We start from the raw sequence: 2498 nt of genomic DNA, 5'->3' as shown, positions 1-2498 counted from the left end.
TCTATGTTACAGATGTTATTTTTTTCTTCCCATGTACTATTCATTCCTCATAATACCCATGGTTAGATTTCACTTTCATCCACTTCTTTTAATGACTACAATAGTCTCCTAACAGGTTTCCTTGCCTTCTCTCTTGTCAGCCTTTAGACCACTCTTAAACATTGATTGTATTTTGACACAGATATATTATAAATCTGGTCATATTGTTTATTGTTACAATGAGCACATTGTGTCCTCTAAGATTATATCCATGCTCTCATATTTACACACAAGTTCCTTCAGAAATTCAGGTTCACTTCTTTTTAACCATAGCTTCAAGAACCATATGAAGAGCCATCTATCCTATAGCTTTACTCAATTGTAGTGACTTACATTTGCAATACTCTCTAATATCTTACTGTATTTACATGGATTTTAATCAGTACAGGATGTACATCACGGCTCTTTTATACTATCCCTCTAGTATTTGTCATTTGAGCCCTAATTTAAGAATCTCCTTCAATACATCTTCCCTGACCTGCCTGGTTGGGGTTAGTTGTCTCTTCTGTGTTTTAAATCATGCGGTTTTTCTTTTCTTTTCTTTTTTTAAATATCAACTTCAAAATGTTTAACTCTTAATTTTAACTGATCTGTCCACTAGTTTGTACATAGTTGATGTCATTTCTTATATATTTCTCTATTTTTTAACACTACCAGATTTCCTTTAATAAAGTATGTTCTCAGTTTCAGTGGCGTGCACCTGTAGTTCCAGCTACTCAGAAGGCTGAGTTGGGAGGATTGCTTGAGAACAGGAGTTTGATGCTAGCCTAGGTAACATAGTGAGATCCCATCTCTAAAAAAATGATCTTTTAATCCCAGCACTATGGGAGGCTGAGGTGGGGGGGATCATGAAGTCAAGAGATTGAGACCATCCTGGCCAACATGGTGAAACCTTGTCTTTACTAAAAATATAAAAATTAGCTAGGCCTGGTGGCACATGTCTGTAGTCCCAGCTACTCGGGAAGCTAAGGTAGGAGAATTACTTGAACCCGGGAGGCAGAGGTGGCAGTGAGCCAAGAGTGCATCACTGCACTCTAGCCTGGTGACAGAGCGAGACCGAAAAAACAAACAAACAAACAAACAAAAAGCCTCAATAAATGCACAGTGAAGAAAAAAATCGGTAAAATAATAAATAACAGGTGGGGTAATTAGATATAATGAACACAGACATGATCAAAACCATTAAACACACAGCAGCATAAATTAAAGTGTTGCTTCTTGTTACAATTTTGACTTTTACCCTAATTTTCCATATTCTTGTTTCCTCACCTAGACTCTAGGTTCATCCATTAGCACAATGTCTGTCTTCAATAGTTCTGCCTTATACCCTCGCTTCCTCCTAATGGGCCTCTCAGGCCTTGAAAGCAGATATGACTTGATTTCCCTCCCCATCTTCTTGATTTATGCCACCTCAATTGCCGGGAACATTACCATCCTCTTCATTATCAGAACTGAGTCTTCCCTCCATCAACCAATGTATTACTTTTTGTCAATGCTGGCATTCACTGACCTGGGCCTATCTACCACTACCTTGCCTACCATGTTCAGTGTCTTCTGGTTCCATGTGCAGGAGATCTCCTTCAATGCTTGTCTGGTCCAAATGTACTGCATTCATGTTTTCTCAATTATCGAGTCAGCTGTACTCTTGGCTATGGCCTTTGACCGCTTTATAGCAATCCGAGAACCCTTGCGCTATGCAGCCATCCTAACCAATGATGTAATCATTGGGATTGGGTTGGCAATTGCTGGAAGGGCCTTGGCTTTGGTCTTTCCAGCTTCCTTCCTCTTGAAGAAGCTTCAATATCATGATGTCAATATTCTGTCCTACCCTTTCTGCCTGCACCAGGACCTCATAAAGACAACTGTATCCAACCGTCAAGTCAGCAGCATCTATGGCCTCATGGTGGTCATCTGTTCCATGGGACTTGATTCAGTGCTTCTCCTCCTATCCTATGTCCTCATCCTGGGCACAGTGTTGAGTATAGCCTCCAAGGCAGAGAGAGTGAGAGCCCTCAATACTTGCATCTCTCACATCTGTGCTGTACTCACCTTCTATACACCAATGATTGGGCTACCTATGATCCACCGCTATGGACAGAATGCTTCCCCAATTGTCCATGTGCTGATGGCCAATGTCTACTTGCTGGTTCCACCTCTTATGAACCCCATTGTCTACAGTGTTAAGACCAGGCAGATTCGTGACAGAATCCTCAAGAAATTCAAGAAACACGAAGTGTAGATGACAGAGATTCTAAAACATATCTTTCCCTCCATTCCCCTTATATTTGTGAGAAGATTTCATATAATGTTGAATTTAGAATTCACATATTACCAATGATATTTTGACTTTAAGATACTGGACCTAAACCTCAATAATTGTAAATCTGTATATTTTCAATATAGAGAATAAAGGTGTAGTTATATTTTACGGTGAAGTTATTCATTATACACTGTGAAGG

The 2498-nt window shown here is 39.6% G+C and overlaps 1 protein-coding gene across 1 annotated transcript; it reads left to right on the top strand.

Moving 5' to 3' along the window:
* The first annotated feature begins 1336 nt into the window (after nt 1-1336).
* Nucleotides 1337-2278, top strand: LOC105468641 (olfactory receptor 51G2-like). Its single transcript, XM_011718837.2, has one exon. It carries the CDS (start codon nt 1337-1339, stop codon nt 2276-2278), a length of 942 nt encoding a protein of 313 aa, XP_011717139.2.
* The last annotated feature ends 220 nt before the right edge of the window (nt 2279-2498 follow it).

The sequence above is a fragment of the Macaca nemestrina genome, chromosome 12 (genome assembly GCF_043159975.1).
Source record: "Macaca nemestrina isolate mMacNem1 chromosome 12, mMacNem.hap1, whole genome shotgun sequence".
In the NCBI taxonomy this organism is placed as follows: domain Eukaryota; kingdom Metazoa; phylum Chordata; class Mammalia; order Primates; family Cercopithecidae; genus Macaca; species Macaca nemestrina.
This window is presented reverse-complemented; position numbering and strand designations above follow the sequence as displayed.